The 19,994-nt window shown below is 37.7% G+C and overlaps 1 protein-coding gene across 2 annotated transcripts; it reads left to right on the top strand.

Annotated features, from left to right (window-relative positions):
• The first annotated feature begins 1,013 nt into the window (after window positions 1-1,013).
• On the top strand, window positions 1,014-19,304 carry si:dkey-98f17.5 (uncharacterized protein LOC569123 homolog). 2 transcript variants are annotated; one of them, XM_034299000.2, is made up of 12 exons: window positions 1,014-1,171; window positions 3,405-3,516; window positions 3,702-3,795; window positions 5,748-5,802; window positions 9,689-9,829; window positions 10,060-10,220; window positions 10,379-10,477; window positions 13,946-14,091; window positions 15,217-15,388; window positions 15,507-15,619; window positions 16,848-16,935; window positions 17,653-19,304. In XM_034299000.2, the coding sequence occupies exons 1-12, from the start codon at window positions 1,057-1,059 to the stop codon at window positions 17,707-17,709; spliced, it is 1,353 nt and encodes a 450-aa protein (XP_034154891.1). In that variant the 5' UTR covers window positions 1,014-1,056; the 3' UTR covers window positions 17,710-19,304. The 2 variants fall into 2 exon arrangements, with proteins under 2 accessions (XP_034154891.1, XP_053085079.1); XM_053229104.1 differs by lacking the exons at window positions 3,405-3,516; window positions 3,702-3,795; window positions 5,748-5,802 and having other exon boundaries at window positions 1,034-1,171.
• The last annotated feature ends 690 nt before the right edge of the window (window positions 19,305-19,994 follow it).

Here is a 19,994-nt window from a genome sequence, read left to right as displayed (position 1 = left end):
ATGAATTTAATAGTTATTCTGTGATCTACATTTTATATTTACAAATGTAAGTTGAACAGCAAACAGCACCTCTTTTATTTTATATTACTGTAATCCTAAAAAAAAAAATGCTATTTCAGTTGGAAATACAGTGTGTTTACCTAATGTTTTGCTTTTCAGAACAAGATATCTTTCCTTTGTTTGAATTATTTGTACATTTACACATGACTATCACTCCCATATGCAATTTTTGAACCTCCTATTACACATTTATTCCCCTTTGCTGTTAAAATAAGCTCCACTCTTCTGAGAAGGCTTTCCACTAGATTTTGGAGCGTGGCTGTGGGGATTTATGTTCATTCAGCCATAAGAGCATTAGTGAGGTCAGGCAGTGATGTTGGTGAGGAGGTCTGGGGTGCGGTCAGGGTTCCAGTTCATCCCAAAGGTGTTCAGTGGGGTTGAAGTCAGGGCTCTGTGCAGGACACTCAAGTTCTTCAACTTCAACCTTCACACACCATCATAGAGCTCGCTTTGTGCACAGGGGCAGTGTCCTACTGGAACAGGTTTGGGCCTCTTAGTTCCAGTGAAGGGAAATTGTAATGTTACAAACACAAAGACATTATACAAAATTATGTACTTCCAACTTTGTGGTAACAGTTTGGGGAAGAACAACATATGGGTGTGACAGTCAGATGCGCACAAAATTGTGGCCTTATAGTGTACATGCTGCCATTGTTCACTATCTCACCAGAAGTTTTGAAACACTACTACTTATTTTTCCACATTCTTAACACTGAAGTGTGGAAAAGGTCAATTACGCATTCTTTTCTTTTTTCTTTTTTCTTTTTTTTATTGTCTAGCCTGTAGGTGCACATCTAAAATAAAATAAAATAAAAGAAAAAAAAAAGAAATAAAAATTAAAAATAAAATTAAAAGTAAATAAAAATTCAAATAAAATAAAATTGCCCATATGGAGGCGCTAAAATGCCGCTTTGAGCAGCCAGGTGCTTGGTGTCACACTCTAAACGATCCCCCTCTATTTCTGCTCGTTATAAAGAGTTCCTGTTCGGTGTCAACATGTCGGGCAGTAGGAAACCCCGCTCAGTGGCCAACACTTTGGAAACAGCCGTAACCACACCGAGCGAGAGAATTCTCAAAGAATGTCACACTCTTTATATCGACGACGAAAACGGTAAATACACAACAGTGACTTTTATTAGCAACACTCTCAGGCTAGTTGTGTCAGTGAACGCTGCATGTCTGCCTTCAGCTCTTACGCAGCAACACTGGAACCTGAAGCTCAGATACAAAGTTCTTTCAAGAACAGAGACTCCTAGATGATATTTCTTACTTATTATCTAGATTGATATTTATGCTTATTGTTCTGTTATCAAGTCAGGCTGCTTGTTTTGAAAGTGAAAGTCCTCGACGGTGCAATGGGGTCATTCATTCTGCATTTATTATCACCACCAATTCAATATCAATGGCACTTCAGTATCAGTTTAGAATTTAGATATTAATTTTATGAGTTTGGATTTTTAGATACTGTCATTTACTGTAATTTGAGCATCTTATTTCTCTATGAATAAAAGATAAACTGGGGTTTGGGAGGTGAAAGAGCCTTATTTCTTAGTGTCTACAAGATAACAGTGCTATTGAGTTTATATGATTAATATTCTCAGATGTCATAAAAACAATTTTTCATATTTTTGTTTATATGAATACATCTGCATGACCTGATCTGGAGCTGTCAGTATTCCCAGCTTCGCAGTTAATAACAAAATATCTTCTGATTCTTTTCAGGCAAAGATGCACTTTAAATCATACGTTTACTTTAAATGTTGTAATATGACAGAAATTAAGTAAGGTTTATGTGCAAGTTTACGTGAACTAAAGTTTCTGTGAGTTGACGTAAGTTTATGTGAAGTAAAACACCTTTACAAAAAAAAAAAAGTACAGAGATCTGGGTGACTCTACTTAGACACATGTAGCTCACATGTGTATTTGTCTTAGGGTTGATATTAACACTGTCTCTGGGTCAGAAGAAGCCTATAGATTAAAAAAAAAAAATTAAAACCAGTAAAAACTAACAAAACAATTTTTTTAGTTAATGATCAAATGTATACATACAGCAGTTAACAGTTTATTTGAATGAAAGAAAACATTTTACATTTTATTTTGAAATGAAAACATTTGTCTATAAAAATGTGATGACGACGATGATGATGATGATGATGATATAATAATAATGATAATAATATCACTACTATGACACTGCTATGACATGATTTACATATCCATCCCCGTAGCTCAGCATCGCTTAGCGCTTATATAAACCCAAACGTAACCCCTGATCATGACCTCACTCACAACTGGTTCTAAAAGAAAGTATTCATCTCTGAATGTTGCAAGTTCAACAAACCTAAAGTGACTTGTAAGATGTGAAACATAAGCGAGCTTCAGCCCTTTGTGCTTTATAAAAAGTATACAATCATGCTCACATATGTTACAGAAAATCCTCAGGGATGAATAAACATCATACCACGGCGCTGTTGAATACTCGAATCTGATTGGTCAGAAGGTGTTGAGTAATTTTCCATAACTGCAGCTCTGACAGTAAATCCCAGCAATATTTCAGGTTTATATTAATGTGCTCGTTCTGATGTTATCATTTCTGTAGTACAATCTAGTATCGTTTCACAGGGACTTGCGTGGAGGAACGCACGTTTTCTATGAGGGCATGTTTATTTCACATGTATGGAAGGAGTCTCCAGTGTCAGTGCGTTGTAAAAGTCACACAAGAGTCTTCATGACAGAGGACAAATAATGCACAATTCCAGTAAAGTCACATAAACAATATAAACTCAGTGTGTTTTGCTCCACATACAGAAAACAGATGCTTTCTCTCTTTTTTTTCTGTTTAGCTTTAAATAAATCAGCCAAATGTGACATAAAACAGGTGGAGTTCTCAATTATATACATATCAATAGGAAATATTACAGTAATAATAACCAACACTAATCAGTACAGATAGAGCTATAATTACATTTTATCCAGCCGACATTTTTACTTTTACACGTAAATCAGTTAATTCTGTATATTAAATACTCATAGATGCAGTTAATTAAACTGTAAGACAAATGTATGTATTGTATGCCTAATTAAAGTGATTTTTGTGAAAGTATTTTGTTTTTAAAGCGTTTTCTTAATGACTAGGCAAAAAAACACTATGGCAACGTTTGCTTAGCAGTCTGTATGTTTGGCATGACTGACTGTAAAGAACCGCTAGCAGCCACGCAGAAGAGGAAAAAGGATTTCATGTTTTACTGTAATTCTTTCTGAGAGATTTTTGTTGATAGAAAAAAGTGTCTGTCTGGCAGACTCATATTCTTTTTTATGTGTGTGTGTGTGTGTGTGTCCTTTAGGCCTCGTGAAAATAGCCTCCAGGCTGGGCCTGAGATTGCTACCACCTCGGAAGAAGATAATAGTTATGATTATGGGCAATCACTCTGCTGGGAAAAGCTCCTTTATTAACTGGTAAATCGTGCTTGAACAGTCTATTACTACAAGCAGCAACCGTTTAAAGTTTAGAGTTTTATTTCTGCTGGCACAGATGTCTGATTTCCTCCGCATCATTCAGCATGAATCAGACCACGACATCCACGCATGTCCTGATTTTTAATTTGCATCTGTTTTTGTTTTTTTTTTTATAATTATCTCAGGTATGTTGAGGAGCACATTCAGAAAACAGGCGTTGCCATAGAAACGCAAGGGTTCACGTTCGTAACCAGTGGCAGGAAACGAGAATCGCTAACCGTAAGTTCTCTTTCTTTATGCGGTTTTGGAATAATTGTGTTTCGTGGTTGTTATTAGCCCTGTAGAACATCTCTAATAAAGGCTTTATTACACAGCGTGTTATTACGCATTAATTGCGCGGTGTGATTTTGACATTTATCCCTTGTGTTTTCTTAACGTAAATATAGAGGTGTTTCTTTAGTTACAGTGAAACAGGAAAATATTGTGGTTACTAGTGAAAAGAATGTATGTCTGGATCCTTAGACTTTAAGGGTTAATTAGTCTGTTTAATCTTCCAAAGATATAGTTCAGTAAAAATCCCAGATGGAGTCGGCTAAGCTATATTTAATGCGATCATGTGTGCTTTTTGAGTTTTACACTGAAGCTAAAAGGATAGTAATAGAAAACTTTTCTTAAAAATCTATATCCAAATATGCATCATATTACTACTTGTACATTGTTAAGATAGGTGACGCCCTTTCTCAATTAAATTATAATGTAAAATAACTGGAATGGTGAGAGAAACCCTATGTAGCCTGTAGGTAGTTGAAATGAAATTGGGCATTTATGAATGTGTTTGGATGAAAATCGGGTATTTGACAAAGCGTGGGGACAAAACCTGGTGTTTGAGAAAGCTTGAGGACGAAATTGGGTATTCAAGAAACACTGCAGATGAAATCGGGTATTCAAGAATGTTCTGTAGACAAAATTGGGCATTCAAGAATACACTGCAGATGAAATCCAGCATTCGAAAAAGCACTGCAGACGAAATTGGGTATTCAAGAAAATGCTGCAGATTAAATTGAATGTTCAAGAAAGCACTGCAGACAAAAATGAGCATATAAGGAACCATCGCAGAAGAAATCGAGCATTCAAGAACACATCACAGACAAAATCAAACATTCGTGAATGTGTAGCAGACGAAAATGGGCATTTGAGTAATCAATGCAGACAAAATTAAGCATTTGAGAAAGTGCTGCAGATGAAATTGGGCATTTGAAAAAGCACTGCAGACAAAATTGGACATTCGAGAAAGAGCTGTGGACAAACTTTGGCATTCGAGAAAGTGCTGCAGATGAAATTGTTGTTCTTTTGGCTGCTCCCCTTAGGGCTCACCACAGTGGAGCACCTTCTATTGTCTGCATATTGATTGGGCACAGGTTTTACGCCGGTTGCTCTTCCTGATATAACCCTCCCCATTTATCCGGTTTTGGGACCGGCACTGAGAGTGCACTAGCCCGCGCACCCCCAGTAGGTGGGGTTGGTGCCCCAGCATGGGGCTCAAACCCACGATCCTGAGCTCAAGAGCCCCATGATCTACTGATTGAGCTAGCCAGACACCTGCTGCAGATGAAATTGGGTATTTGAAGACGTGCTGCAGACGAAATCAGGTATTTGAGAAAGCGCCACAGACAAAAACAAGCATTTGAGAAAGTGTGGGGACTGCAGACAAAACTGGGCATTCAAGAAAAATAATGGATTATATTTTATAATTCTGTGTGAATAAAATCAGTGGACAATATGCGTTGAGTGTATTATAGCTGTGTTAGTGGTGTGTTCTGGGGTGTCAGGGCTTGTCTTAAAGGCACAAAGTGTCATTTTACAGCACACATGTTTCTCCTGCACACACACACCTACACACTCTCTCTCTCTCTCTCTCTCTCTCTCTCTCTCTCTCATATTCACTGTGATGAATAATGGAGTTAGACCAGAGAAGGGGTGTAAAGAGAGATTATCAGATATATGCAGGAAGAGCTTAAACTGAGTGCTGGAGGAAGAGAGAGGAGCTGCAGCTGAGACTGTGACGTTGAGAGAGAGAGAGAGAGAGAGAGAGAGAAGGGAGGCTCCCTCTAGCTGGCCCTGGCTTCTCTCAGTGCTCTGCTCTACTCATCACCACTTTTCCTCCTCTGTTTCGCTGGTCTATTTCCTCACACTGTCTTATTTCTCTCTCTCTCTCTGTGTCTCGCTCACAGGGCAATGCCACACTGCATCTTTACCCACATTTCCGACCGCTCCTGGAGTTTAAAGGTAGGAATTAGATGCCGTTGTAGAATCAGCATTGCTCTTACTTAGTAGTAGCTTCTAAGATTATGTTGTAGAATTTGTCTATATTCTAAAATAGTGGGATTTGCCAGCAAATTTCTTTACTAAGTTGATCGGCATTGTAGAATACAACATTTGCAAAGCCTCTTTGTAGGTTTTATGAAGGTGTTGCATTTTGGTTACGTCTTGTTTGTTGAATTGTTGTTGAACAGACACAATTTTCCTGTGTGTGAAGTTGCTTCTCATGTCTAGAGCTTGGTGTTCATGCCACATTTCTTTTCAGAACATTCAGCTATTTCGTGTATGTTCTATGTTTGCTTGTTGAGTATATTATGCCGAAAGTGTGCATGTGTGAGTTCAAACCTATTAAAGCTATGACTAATGCCTGCTCCTGAGTCATAGCCTTATTCTAACTACGTCTTATTCATCGTTATTCATATTCATCAGTAATCAAGCTTTTTTATAGCGATAGGTATACAATGACAGAGATCTGTCTTGCATAACAGCTGCTTTGATTATAATTGCTAAGTAATGATTATAATTGCTAAATCGAAGTTTTTTTCCCCCCCCGATTTTACTGATTCACCTTTGTTAGCTTGATTACGCCCCAGTTTCTGGGCGTAACATATCAGAGCGCATAATAAGCCCACAGTGTCAGAACGTTCAGCAGGCAGAGGAGGTTCATCCAGTGCAGATCGAGCCAGAGTGAGTCACTCCAACTGACACGAGCTCGACAGCACAGAAGCTGACAAAGAGCGAAATCTGGGATACGGAGTGATCAGTGCTGCGGGTTCGGTAATAAAATTGTGACACATTACGTTAATAGCCTTCGCCTTGTAATGCAATATACAGTAGAGTGTTTGTTTTACCCTTCTGTCACACTTGCTGCATTTTCATTCATGACTTAAAGGAGCGGTTTATATTTTTTACAGCCCTCTGCTGCCTGTGAGGCGAATTGCAATAAAAAAATTAACACACCTTCCCCTTTTCCTACTCGATCCCACCCTCTTTTTAAAACTAAATATTTCTTGGGAGTTGCCTTTTAAGAAAAGGAGGAAGAGTTGAGTTCTGTTAAGAATGTGGGCGTGGCTAATTTCAGGGCTGGAAATTCTTAAATAGTATCCTGAAATAACGAAACTAGCCAGAGCTATTGCATGCCGATATTGTGACACAGGTTTTTTTAAGGTATCTTTGAAATTCGGTAATTATTACAGGTCTGGAAACACTTTTAATATCCACAAAGTGCACCTTTAAAAGTATAATATTGTCAGTCAGCGCTTGCCGGTACAACGTAGCATGTTTCTGTAACATAGCGTAGGCTTTGGGTGGGGCTGGGCAGGTCTGGTTTGATTTCAGTCGCAGAGATGCAAACAGAAGTTTCAAATGAAGAATCCAGCATGGAAAAATTATATTTCTAGGTAGAATTTGAAAATAATTTAATACTTGACCTGAGTCAAATTCAACAATAAATGAGGGCGAAGGGTATATATGATAACAGGTTATAAGCATCATGTCAAAAGAGTATTGATTGTTTCAAAGTTTTCAGAATGACACAAGCTCTTTTTTAAAAATACGAAAACACAGAGATTCTTCACGAATAACAGCTAATCTGTAAATCTTTTCAAGTATGTGAACCAAAAATGGAGTTTTAGCTGAGAATAAAATAAAAGAATTTTTAAAAAAAAATCTTCATTTTTATTCTTCTTGCGTCATTTTTTCGCTCGAATGGGTGTGGCCTAGTACAGTTCTTAGACATCTGATTGGTGCGCAGTGTGAACATGAACATCCGTGATTTATGACATTGCTGTCTTCAGCGCACTGCTGCTCTGCTGTGTTAGCATGACACAGCATTTTTCCGACCTTTGACCTTTCCCCAGGCACATTAAATCCTGTGCAGCGCTACTCCCCCACCCACCCCCACCCCCACCTTGTCAGCCAAGATGCCAGCGAATTACCTTCCCACCTTTCAGTAAGCTTAAAGAGCAGAGTTCGGAGAATGCCACGTGCAGCTGAGCGTCTCTTGATTCTAAACCATTTTCCGGGGCTATTTTAAGTCCTGCTTGCTCAGGGAGTTTGCTGTGCCATTTGCACCCTGCTCTGGGGAAATGCTAGTGGACTGCAGGCCAATGCTGAGGAATATAGATGGTGCTCGACGTGCACGGTTCCTGAGGGAGAGTGTGTGAGAGTTGCTTTGTAAGCATTGCGTATGTTAATGTGTATGTTGTGTGTTGAGAATGGACTGCAAGCAGAGCAACAACCTCAGGGAATGTTGATTAGAGCAGGAACAGGACTGTGATTTGTAAGAGTGCATGACCACCTGCTCCTTCTGTACTGAAAGAACCTCAGTGTTCCTCTCAAACTCATAGAGGGATCTGAATCATTCTTAAAGTGGCAGTTTGTAATTTCTAGAGTCCTCTGCACGCTGCGATAAGAATAAAAAACATTGACAAGCCTTTACCTTCCATCCAAATGTCCCAGTCTCCCTGTGTTAAAACTGCATTGCCTTTTAAGGAAAAGGTTTGTATTGGTTTGGGGGTGGAGCTTATTTCTGGGCCAGAAAATTATAATCAGAAGCCTAAAACGAAGAAACTAGCCAGATCTATCTATAGCAATGTTGTGTTCACAGTTTTTATAATGTATCCTTGAAATTATAAGATTATTACAGGTCTAGGAACACTTATGAACATCACAGACCACACCTTTAAAAGATAAAATCCATAGATTTTTATAGTATTCTGATAATATTATTTAATATTATATTATTATATCTTGTAGAAAGCGGGATAAATGATAAATCTGACTACGTAAGAAAGTTATTAATGACGTCTAAGGACTGTGACACGACAGTTTGACACTGATGGAGGTCTATAAGCCGAAGAAGAGTTGCTCATGGGTTTGCAGGTGCTAGCTGGCCTGGCGTTGCTTCACAGTCGTTCTTCACTGGCTAGCTTTATGTGGCTCAGCATTAAAGCTGCCAGTTGAAGAGCTGTTGTGGGTAACCATGACAACAGACCTCCTGCTGTAACACAGAAGGGGGTGTGGCCACATCCTGACAAGACATATCACTCAGGAAACAGAGTGATATCATGAGTTAACAATGTAGTAGTTTGATGTGATTGATGTGATATGAAAAGACATCTATTTTTAATTATTACATATTTTCTTCTACTTTTTCTCTTTTCCTTAATTAATTAAACATGGTCAACTACAATGTTGGTGAGCTAAGTCAAAGTTATTATCTACACTGTGGTGGCATTTCACTGTATTTTGAGTCCGATTATGTTTAAATGTACCCTCTAACAGATAGACATTACATTTTTGTACTTAAGGAGCAGCCTTATTTAGATGTATGATATACACTCACTGACCACTTTATTAGGAACACTTACGCCTACTCATTCATCAATTTTCCAATCAGCAAATCACGTGGCACCAGTGCAATGAATAAAACCTACAGCAGGCACCAGGCAACATTTTTTCCAGTCTTCACCTGTCAGTTTGGGTGAGCCTGTGCCCACTGAAGCCTCAGATTCCTGCTCTTGACTGACAGGAGTGGAACCTGATGTGGTCGTCTACTGTTGTAGTACTGTTGTTAGAGTGAAATACTCAGACTAGCCCATCTGGCGCCAACAACCATGCCATGTCACTGAGACGGAGTCACTGAGATCACATTTTTCCCCCCATTCTGATGTTTGAAATGAACATTACCTGAAGACCTGTATCTGTATGATTTTATACATTACGCTGCTGCTACATGATTGGATAACTGCATGAATGACCAGGTGTATAGGTGTTCCTGTTAAAGTGGCTGGCGAGTGTATATACACACATGTATATACACACGTTCTGGTAAGCCGTTTGTGTGTTCTAGGACTCACGGACTACCTGTCTGCTGAAATCTCCACCTCAAAGCAGAAGAAGTTCAGCCTGGTGACGTTTGTAGACACGCCCGGGCTGGTGGACGGAGATATGGTGTATCCCTTCGACGTCAATGGCGCAATCACGTCTTTTGGTGAGAACAAATAGTGCTATAAATAAGAAATAAATTTGAAATCACTTATTTTTCTTATTGTTTGGGTATAAGGTGTAGTAGTAATTTTATTTCGTGTAACAAAAACTTCACTAATATAAAAGATAGAGAATAAAATGCATGGAAATGGATAAGAATAACAGTACAAACTATAACTCATTGTGATGTTTGTATAATGTGTGTGTGTGTGTGTGTGTGTGCGTGTTGATCAGGCGAGCAGGCGGATCTGATCTTCGTGTTTTTTGACCCGATGGGCCAGGCGCTGTGCAAGCGAACGCTCAACATCGTGGAGAAGCTGAGTGAGAAATGCGGAGACAAATTACGCTTCTACCTCAGTAAAGCTGACGAGGCAGGACGCGAGACAGACAGACAGGTGGGTGTGGCTTTGTATGTCTGTGTCTTGCTGCAGGAAGTCGAGCATCGGCATTCTGTTTGTGGAGTAACTGTTTCTCAGTCATTCTAATGCAGAACAAAATCCTGACCTGTTCTCGTGTAACAGCATCTTGTTCTCTTTTTTTCTCCCGTTCACAGAGAGTAATGATGCAGATAGTTCAAGAGCTGTGCCGCAGACCAGGACTCAACAAATGCGGCTTTGAAATGCCGACGATATACATCCCCAATCCACAGAGAGTAAGACACACACCTACACTGAATACTAGACGTGGAACAGAATGAAAAACTCACTGCATGATTACAAAACTGCTTTCAGTTATGCTTTTGGTAAAGAACAAAGAGGAACAAGACTATTAAACTCAATTCAGTTTTATTCGTATAGCACTTTTTTGGCTCGACATCACCACAGAGCAGCTTTACAGAAATCTGGATGTAGACTTAGATGCCCAGACTGGGGAGGAATATGATTTTGCCAGATCACAGTTCACCAATTGAACATTTGATGATTTGTTCATGTTACCATAGCAACCAAAGCAAAACATTCGAACTCCTGTATCCCAACAAATACTGGATACTTGTCTTTCTTGTTCATGCAACAGATTGCTTGTGAGTCAGACCTACTAGTGAATCCTAGTGCAAAAACTGTGATTTATAGAATCAAATTATGGATAATAATTTTCATGTTTTCCTGTACTGAGAAAAAAAAAAAACAGAAACCTGTTTACTCCAAACCTATAATAAAGCACTAAGCCATGAGAGGAAGTGATTTTATCATGGGTAAGGGTGTTGCTTTAATAAAACGGCGACAAAAACAATGTGATAAAATCCAGTTCAATAAATAAATTTCATTTATTATTAATAATATTCGCAGTAAACAATTTTTCAGCCACGCAATATAGTCAAGGTAGCTTTGGTTGCTAAGCAACATAACAGAAAAAGATAAAGGTATTCTATGGACAGGACAATTGTTTAAGTGTAATAATTTTATTAGAAGTCGATTATAGAAGTAATATGTGTATAATGAGGATTTTACAGTGGCTTCGAACACACACTCAGCCAATCAGATTTTAGTTTAATAATGTGTATCGTAAACGATAACCATTACATTCTAACAATAAAGGCGTTAGGAGGTGTATTAAATATCTTGTCTGTGGTAATCACCTCACGCATACATTACAGATTTGCTGGATAGTAATAGAGTTGAAATCACTGTAGTAATAATACTTTAATGGATCTTTATTAAGATTTGAGAGGGTGGGGCATGTATCAGTTTGAGAACACAATCTCCCTGCCTCCGAATGCTGAGAAATCGCAACTGCTGCGTCAGAGCAAATGGATTGATATCTCTCTCTCTCTCTCTCTCCCTCTCTCATCCTCATTGTAGCCTTTCATAGCTAAAAGCCTTTTGCTTTGAAAGCATAGACACTTTAGTGCTTTTATCATCACTGGGCAGATATAAATATAATATCACTGTTCTGGAGGTTTATGGGATGTGGTTTGTATTGTTCCTTCTTGTTCTGCAGTATTTTTATGATACACGTATGTACATATATAAATTAGAGACATAGATAGTTGACACTAATGTCTCTAATTGATTTTGATTGATTTTTAGTAATTTTTTTCTTTTAAATGTATTTTTAGTTTTGGCTAGAGATATAGTAACAGTAATACTAGTTAGTAATACTTACATGTAATAGTAAGTATAGGATTAGTAATACTTACTAAATAAAAAAATAAGGAAGAATTTAAGAATAAAAAGTCTTACGAGCCAAATCCATAATATAAAAATCGTCCCTGTAGTTTGTATTGGCTCCGACAGTGCATAAGTCACTCTACTTGCTTAACTGAAGTGCAATAATGAATAAACTGATCTTGCGAGATGACATAGCTAGCTAATGTTTATAGAGAAATTTGGCTAGTGATATATATTTTTTTTTTACCCCAGCACTACACAAAGATGCCTCTTGTAACTTTTGTTTAAGAAGTAAAATGAAACATGAAATGTGATGTCTCAGCTGTTGCTGGAGAATAATCCTGTAACACTTCCTATAAGGCTATATCTAGAATGAACTGTGAACACATTCATAACATGTTATAATGCATTCATAAGGAATTATAAACATTGTTATAATTATTTAGGAACATGCAGTACACTTTAGAGCAAAGAACACCAACACCAAACAAACTCAGCTCCACTTATAGGGCATTATAATGAGGTTATAATATGATCTGTCTGTCAATAATCTGTCAATGTATATACAGGGTGTCCTATAAGTCCAACATCATAGAGTTATTGTATAGTTTGATATTTTTACCGACCACAATGTATCTGAGCAAGGAAGAATGGATCTAATTTGAAATAATTTGACTCACAGGAATTTGTGTATTGAGAAAACTAGTGGACGTATTGAGAAAGTTCTTTTGTTTTGCAGTGTTTTATTTTTATCCTGTGATGCTGGACTTATGGGACATCCTGTCCATTCAGTTACTTTACAGTTACCAGTTAAAAATCAGGGCAGGTCTCATGGGTGGTGTAAAATAATGTGCTATGCAAACTGAGACTGAGTTTCTTTGACATTGGTGATATAATGCATTCTGTTAAAAATTCACAATTCATTAAAACCAGAGTAAATTTCATAAGTAATTATAATTATGTGGAAAAAGCTTTCTACATATATATAGCATGTTAAGAATAGGTCATTATACATATCATCTTCATGGAAAGTGGTACAATAAGTGTACTGCCACACTGATGCTTAAAATAAGGCAAGATGGTTCAAGAGCCTGTTTCGACGTTAAAACACAAGCACAAGCCTGCATGTTTGAGGCTCAAACTGTAGAGCAAGATCATGTAAAAAGAGATGGAGATGAATACAATTGCAGGAAAGCGTCTTTAATGAGCGGTGGACAAACAAATCCAAAACAAGAGATCAGCGTCAAAACTGGCTCAGGTCAGGTGATCAGCAAACAGGGTATACTAGGCAAAGGCAAAGCACATAAAACAAAAACAGAGTCAAGGTCAAACCAGAGCAGCGATGTTAGGAATAAACAGGCTTGGTAACATCAGGTGCATGAAAACAAGCTGAGCATATACTTCGCAAAGGGTCCAGGGTGAAAGTCTGTTTATATATGGTGTGAGTGTGATTGTGAGCAGGTGTGTATGATCAGTAATCAGGTGACTGAGAACGTGACAAGGTGCTGGGACGTGTAGCATGCGGCGGCCACGGTTGTAGGCCACGGTGTGTTCTGGGAAATGGAGTTAGTCAGCTGACTGAGTTGGCCTGATAATCAGTGTGCAGCTTGGCTCATTTGATTAAAAAATCTACTTAGTCAGCTTGAGAGGACATCAATTTCTTCACATATTCCCTCAGAATTAATTAAACATATCTGTCATTAAAAGGAGATATTTCATGTATAAACCAAGCACCAAAAAGTGGTGATACATTGCTGTGAGAATATTAGAGTAATATTATTTACAATGAAAATAATATTACTACACAATATAAAACATAATCAAACTACATAACTGTGTAACTTGGATCTATAATCCAGAAATGTGGCTAATATTAGGGAAAAAAATAAGCTACATGGTTTATGGTCTTATTCATCATCAAAGGACTGTAGAACCCTAGATTTCAGATTTATGGTGGAATATATACACAGTGCTTTGCTCTGTTCTTATCTATTCTGTGTGTGTGTGAATAGCCGAGCAGGTGCGTGAATCAGATCGAAGAGGTGTGCGAGACAATAGAGAAGAGCATTAACCAGGCGGTGCAGAAGACCTTGGACCAGCTGGAGAAAGACTGTGACCTCATCGCCTCCTCCATCAGCAATAAGCTGGAGCAGGACAGGTTTGTTCCTCTTTCAGCCTCCATCTCCACTGACACTATATTTCATTTCATTGTTTTTTTTTTTTATTTTGGAGTGCTTGAATTGAATCTTAAATATGATTTTAAAGGAGCAGTTTGCAATTTTTAGAGCCCCCTTCTGCCTGTGAAGTGAATTACACTGAAAACAATTTTGATAATCTATCACCTTTCTCTTATTAAACTCCGCCCCTTTGTTAAAAACCATTGCTGCGTTCAACTTAACTCGGATGTGGGAAGTCTTCCTGCCTTCAAGTGAACCTCGAAAGTTCTTACAATCGAGTTCGGAGGTGGTGATTACGACGTGGTGCGTAAAGTCGTCTTGGTCAGGAAAAGATGGAGGCGTGGGAAAACCTATTTTGTTTTTGGTTAGAAAGTTGAGAGTCAGAAAAATATGAGTTTTCGATTTGTGTTTGTGTGCTCACCTCATAATTACGATATTTCTGATAGGACTCGAAGGCAGCATCAAAACTGGAAATTCAGTAATTTTCGAGCTCATGTGTTCAAGCTACAAAGTGGGAAAAAACATGGACGCCTCTGTGAAAGCGTGTTTTGTTAGCAACAAGCTAACCAGCTAACATTAGTGATCAAAACAGTGAACTGTATGGTCAGTGTTACAGATTAAACAATTACTACTAGTATATCTATGCTGATTTATCTAAAGTAAATACTACTATAAACTTTTCTAGTAGTGAAGTGATATTTTTTTTACTGTTGCCAGTGTGAGCGGCCATGTTTATCTGATGTCATACTTGGCGTTGAAGAGACTTTCTTGACTTTCTGAGTAGGAATTCCTAGTTGAGGCGGCGGTTTGCTAGTCGGAAGTTGGAAATTCTGTGTTGCAAGCTTTAGTCGAATGCAGCATAAGAATGTCTCACTGGGTTTTAGGGGAAAGGGGTGGGGCCAAGCAGCTCTGTTCTGGCTGAAAAGAAAATACACCAAAACTTACACAAAAACGAGCCAAATTCATTGCAAGACAGTTCTTTCAAATGTGTAATCAAAGTGTTCTAATTACTATAGGTTTGGGAAAAATGTTAAAAATTTCTAACTGCACCTTTAAACCTTTATGTGAGCTGTGAAACATAGCATGTTTCCTCTCTGCTCTCGCAGGAGTAATGTGAGCTATAATAAGAGCAGCCGCTTTAACTCCTTCCTGTGTGGGTTTCTGGCCATCTTCCTTCCCGCTGTCTTCATCACCAGCTTTCTCGTCCATACATTTTTCCCAGAGGAGCTAGGAGCCCTGTTGGGGGAGGGGCTTGCCGCAACGCTCTACGTAATTACGGTATCCACTTACACACATGTTCATGAAAAATATATAGTAAAATACTACAGTGTTGTGTAGAAAATGAGAGCATATAGTGTATAGTCATGCAGGTGTGTATGTGTGTGTACTTTTTAAGAGAATAGTGCTGTATCTGTGGGAGTGGATCCCCGAAGACTGGCAGGTGGTGGCCGTGATCATCTTCGGTGCGATGTGCTACTTCTTCCTTTTCCTCGCCAGGTATTTTGCACGGTAAGTGAATTCACATCAGCACTGTGGTGCAGAAGGTTTAGAAACACAAGAGGGCACTGTAACCATAAAGCTGAACTCCTGCAGTCCACCCATTTGTCTATTGCACCTCTTTTTGCACCATAAACAGAAAGTCCATCTCATTAATAACATTTTTGTGTAGCTGTTTTCCATTAATTGCTGTATAATGGAATACGGTTTAATGAAATATATCGCATTGAGTTGCAAATGGTATTTTTAGGACAGTAAGCCACCCTGGAGTGTATAACACACATCCCATATCTCCATGTGTTGTACAATTACACATGAAAAAACCCAAAAGCTTTATAATAGTTTCATGAATATTGATTAAGAAAAAGAAAAAAAGAAGTAGAAATTAAGATGTTTAAATATATGATTTACTCAGGATGTCTTCTTAAAACACTATGCACTGTTATAGTTATGTTTTGTAGTTAAGTATAATAACTTTCTGTCATTATATTACGAAATCTAAAATGAGCAAGATATCCTCACTCAGAATAGTTTAAAAAAGTATATTTACTCGAGCTTAAATAATACATCTATATTCACATTAGCTCATCGCCCAAAGGTGTAGACACTTACAGTATATTTATAATAAATTACTTCAGAATACTTATAGGGTTTCACAGTGAGAAAGAAAACTATATTATAGCAACGGATTACACCAGCTACTGAAGTAAAGCTATTTTAGACATTTGGACATGAGAATCTAACACTACAGAAATAAACAAAGCAAAAAAAAAAATCCACTGTTAACTAACCGTGACCCTGGATTAACATACACTTATCATTAAAACAATTTTGAATAATTAAAGTTCTTAATTTACTACCACACGAGCTTTAATTACTGACGATCGGATTGGTAGTTTCATTTTATTTCGCATTCTTTCTCCTTGTTGTTTTGTCTGATTTATTTTGTGTGTTTTGTCTTTTCTGTATTTTTGTACACATAGTGTTTCTTAGTGTTGCTCGAGTTGGTTCCCTGCTCTTATCTGATACACTGCTCAAGTTTTCTCGGTCAAATAATAGAAATTATAATTAAGAAAAAGAAAGAAAAAGATTTCAGAGCAGTGGAAGCAGTGAATGAAATGAAAAAGACGTACATATACAACCTTGTCATATCTTTAATGGCTGCTTCAGCATTTGATTGACATGTATTTATATGTTCTGATTCCTGCTCCTCCTCCTCCTCCTCCTTCTCCTCTTCCAGCCAGAGCAGTAAAACACTCACCAAGAAAGAGAAGAAGAATCTGATGGAGTGCAGTGAATATGTTAAGGATGTCCTCAAAGCAAAAAAGGTAAGTCCTGGAAATGGATAAAACACTAGAGGGTGTGCTGTTACTGGAAAATAATCAGTGACGGCGTGAAGCCTAATTACTGTAACCACCCTGAAGTTGATTATTTATCTATAACAGCACATCCTGATGTGTTTTATTCCTCTTAAACAATTTCAAATTGCTAACAATTACAATTTATTAATTGATAAAGAACAACGTCATATTATTTTATCCATTTATAGTTGTGTTTAACATTGTTGTTGTGGAACCTCCACAAAACATGTTAGTTCCTCTTATCACTTACATTATAGCACCTATAACAATCTTTCCCTCAAAGAAAAAAAAAAGTTCTCTTGTTACCGAGAAACTAGAAATCTGTCCATCCTGAAGACTTTCCTGTGGTGGAAAACCTACAAAGCACTGACACTGGAGACTCCTTCTATAAATTTTAAATAAACATCTCCTTACTGAAAACAATTATACATATTTCTTTGTTAAATAACAACACATTTCTAATCTGTTTACTGTTACACTTAGATGTGGAGCATCCACTGTACAAGTCTCTGTGAGTTAGCTGTTACTATAGAAATGAAAACATATTAAAACAAACGTGGTAATAAATAAACCTGTGATTTACCTTCTGACCAATCAGATTCGAGAATTCAGCAGCGCTACGGTATAACAAACTTTAATGACACTTAAATAATGGATATAAATGTATGTGTCTCTTGTAAACAGAAGAAACTCTATGAAGAATATTTGAAGCAGTGTGCAGCCGAATACGACTTCAGATGAACAACGTGGAAGACTGACGAACAAAAGGAATTTCAAAGCAGGAATATGTAGCAAGCACATCTTCAGGTTAAATCTTATGACAGTTCACTATTAATGCATATTTATTATGTGTGTAAACTATATATTTCTCACAGCATATAGGGGTCAGTTGTATGCACTCCAGCTACATAAATGACAAAAATACTCAGTGCCTTTTTTGTTGAACATGAATGAATGATCTCAAGAACTTAATACCAGCCTGTATGTATTTTTCCTGCATCTATTTAATTCAGCCAGCAGAATAGTGTTGTTTACAAGTCAATAATCTGCACTGATTTAGTGACTCAAGGTTTTAGTAGATATTTGGAGCCAGATCTCAAGTAAGTAGGCTTGAAAAGCCGATGCGTAAATGTGTGTAAATGACAGGATTTGCTTTTTCAGCCACGAAATGGATAGACTGTGACTTTTGATCAAACAAAGCTGCCTTTTTTTTTTGAGTCAGACTTGCTACTGTCTTTTAGAGATTATGAACATTTATGTGTATCAGGGTTTTGATCTTTTACTTTTCTATATTATGCTGTGATCTTGATCTTAAAGGAAAATCATAGTCATTTTGCTTTATTTGTATAAGAATATTATAGAAAATTCTATAATACTATTCAAAACTGTACCTTATTCACTGTCGAGTGCACTTAATTTGGGTGCTTTGGCATCTATACTCATAGGTACAGAATACCCATCATGCATATTACTGCCGTAGGTGGTAGAGTTACAGCTGGTTTTACTCTGTGCGATTTCAACAGTTTTTTAAGATTATGACTTGTCACGCTGTATGAGACGATCTTGGCTGAATTCTATAACAGTCTGTGCGATAACACGTCCATGTCAGATTATACGATGAAGATCCTCTAATGATAGAACAGCGATTGTAGAAAATTACTATGTTCTGCTCATCTGTCAGTGTGATCCAGGCTCATGCAGAAAATGGGCTCACATAAATAGACACATTTGTTAGAGTGAGCTTGATGTAATACGGATATTTATTTCTGTTTATTAGCATGCTGCATTTGCATTTCACCATTGTCACTAGTGTATTTGTAACCATCTTGTGAGTTGAGTGATCCTACGCCATCCTCTTATTGGTGGCTTTTAGATGAGTGTCATAACAGCGCTCACGCTCGCAGAGATTTTAATCGAAAATTTCTACCACTGCCAGAACTTGGTCGTCGAATGCCTTTGGTCCTAATGGCATTAAATTGGACACCAGATCTCAACTCATGAGCTAAGAATTATTTTTATTACAATGTGCAAATTTGTCCATGACGGCAAAATCAGGACGAAAAACACAGCGTAAATCTGGCTTAAGACATGACAAAACAACATGAAGCCTGTGTTAGGATTTAAACAATGAAACCATGTTGAAATGCTGATGTGGTTTAGTCACAACTGCCAACCAGTTGATAGCACAATGTATAAAACGAAATACCATTTTTGTCTGTAGTTACAGTATTAATCCTTGTGTCCTGACTTGTGTTAAATCATGGATTTTTGATTTTTAGTCTCCTTGCACTGCTGATTTTAGAGTTTCCTGCTCATTAAAGCTTATATTTAAGGATGTCCCCTTCCACCATCTTCTTTTTTTTTTTTTTTTTTAAATATGATACCACTATCAGAGCTCAGGGTCAGCTGACACTGATACCAATCCAACACTGACGTCCTGTTAGTAAGGTAGCAGGCTAGTTAAGAGAAACCTTCGAGGTGTGACTTTTAAGTTAACCTGTGTCCTGTGTGTATGTGCCGTATCAGTATCGTATCACAGCAACGCATTAAGCCAATAGATTTCCAGGGCTATAACACAGAGCCACGCCCCTTCCAGGGGTGGGCCACTGCGTAACAGCAAAACACCAGCCATGACAGTAGTGTCATTAAAATACAAATTTTAAGTGAATAAATGAAGAAAATATGAGATGAATTAAGAAAAACACAAACATGTTTAACTATATTTTATTCATTAATGTTGTTTTAAATACACACTAGAGATAATACCTTGGTTCTCGCCTGCCTGAGAGGCTTTAATGATGATATGGTGGTGAATGTAAGCTGAGTGATGGTGGTTGGTCTATATACAGTATAGTGATATAATTCTACTTTGCTTTTGTATGCTTGTACAGCTTTGGTGTGGTGATAGGTGGAGAATAGATCCTTCTGGGTCAATTTCATCACTCCATCTTAAATGTGAAGTATGTTCGATGTTTAAGTCACTTTTAAATAGTATCAGACTGATGATGGGGCGTCATATGTTCATC

The sequence above is a fragment of the Pangasianodon hypophthalmus genome, chromosome 24 (genome assembly GCF_027358585.1).
Source record: "Pangasianodon hypophthalmus isolate fPanHyp1 chromosome 24, fPanHyp1.pri, whole genome shotgun sequence".
NCBI lineage: Eukaryota > Metazoa > Chordata > Actinopteri > Siluriformes > Pangasiidae > Pangasianodon > Pangasianodon hypophthalmus.
The sequence above is the reverse complement of the archived record's forward strand: the minus strand, read 5'-3'. Positions and strand labels throughout refer to the sequence as shown.

Excerpts from the sequence above, each read along its gene's own strand:
- si:dkey-98f17.5 (XM_034299000.2), top strand. The coding sequence starts at position 1,057 with ATGTCGGGCAGTAGGAAACCCCGCTCAGTGGCCAACACTTTGGAAACA. Across the intron at positions 3,796-5,747 it reads GGAAACGAGAATCGCTAACC|GGCAATGCCACACTGCATCT; the intron begins GTAAGTTCTCTT and ends TCTCGCTCACAG. Across the intron at positions 9,830-10,059 it reads TGGCGCAATCACGTCTTTTG|GCGAGCAGGCGGATCTGATC; the intron begins GTGAGAACAAAT and ends CGTGTTGATCAG.